The 1143-nt window shown below is 71.2% G+C and overlaps 1 protein-coding gene across 1 annotated transcript; it reads right to left on the bottom strand.

Annotated features, from left to right (window-relative positions):
* Positions 1 to 16: 16 nt before the first annotated feature.
* On the bottom strand, positions 17 to 823 carry CHLNCDRAFT_142519 (hypothetical protein; the record flags this gene model as incomplete). Its single annotated transcript, XM_005842819.1, has 3 exons — positions 17 to 141; positions 587 to 726; positions 807 to 823. 3 exons carry the CDS (start codon positions 821 to 823, stop codon positions 17 to 19), a joined length of 282 nt encoding a protein of 93 aa, XP_005842881.1.
* Positions 824 to 1143: the final 320 nt, after the last annotated feature.

Genomic DNA, 1143 nt, shown 5'->3' with positions numbered 1-1143 from the left:
GCCTTCTGGCAGGAAACTACGGCCGCAGCTCGGCAGCACGGGGGCGTCGCAGCGTGCCGCCGCCGCCGCGCTGCCCCCCGGGCACGGCGGCGGCGGCGGCAGCAAGCTTGGGCCCAAACGCCGTGCCGCCGAGTCCCGTGGCTGCGACCGTAGACCGTGGGCCGGAAACTGCGGCCGCAGCTCGGCGGCACGTGGTTCTGTTCAAATCGCCAAGCGTGCAGCAGCGCCGAACCACGCTTCCCGGCCTCGGCGCATGCCTTCAGGGCCCCCCTATCGCTGGGCACACCCCTCCAACACCGAACATGCGCCCGGGGGGGAGGGCGGCCCGGGCTGCCCAGGCCAAAGTGGGCCGCCCTCGAGCAAGAGGCGGCCGGTCTGTGTGCTGAATGAATGAATGAATTGCTCTTTGCAATGTTTTATGTGTGCATGTCAGCATCATCAGGTCAGCCAGGCAGACCGGGCAGCAAGCCGGGTAGGGAGGGTGCGGCACAGCCTGACCCATCAGCCCCCACACCTGCTCACACCTGCTCACACTTTTTCACACTGCTCCTGCCCAGCCTGCCCCCCTGCCTCCCACCCCGCCCACCTGTGGAGTTGGCAAAGGTGCCCGGCTCGCACTTGGCGCAGAAGGGAGTGTTGGGGGCGGTGGCGAAGAAGCCCGCTGCGCACGGGGAGCACTCGGCCGCCCCAGCGCCCTCCAGACGCGTCTCGTAGCCCGCGGGGCAGCTGCAGAGGGCGGGTGCGGGGCGGGGCACAGGGAACACATGCATGCACAGGGTCATGCCTTCAGGGAGAGCAGGAGACACCTGGCGAACTCGCCCATGCGTGGGCTCTGCAGCCGTGGCAGCCGCCCCGCAGCGGGCCGGCTGCCGGCGGCGGGCTGGCAGGCCCACCCCTAGCGTCCTGTGCCCCCCAGCCCACACCCCACACCCACACGCCTGCGGCAGCGGTTGTCGGTCGCCCCGGGCGGCTTGTAGGTGCCGGTGGCGCATGGCACGCAGGCGGTGGCGCCGACGCCGCCCGGTGCTGCCGTGACCTGGCCTCCGCCGCAGGGCCGGCACGTGGCGCTGCCTTGCTCAGCAGCATAGGTGCCGGCGGGGCAGTCGTTGCAGACATGGGAGCCCTCCCCCGTGGCAAAGTGCC

Source organism: Chlorella variabilis (assembly GCF_000147415.1).
Source record: "Chlorella variabilis unplaced genomic scaffold CHLNCscaffold_40, whole genome shotgun sequence".
In the NCBI taxonomy this organism is placed as follows: Eukaryota; Viridiplantae; Chlorophyta; class Trebouxiophyceae; order Chlorellales; family Chlorellaceae; genus Chlorella; species Chlorella variabilis.
The sequence above is the reverse complement of the archived record's forward strand: the minus strand, read 5'-3'. Positions and strand labels throughout refer to the sequence as shown.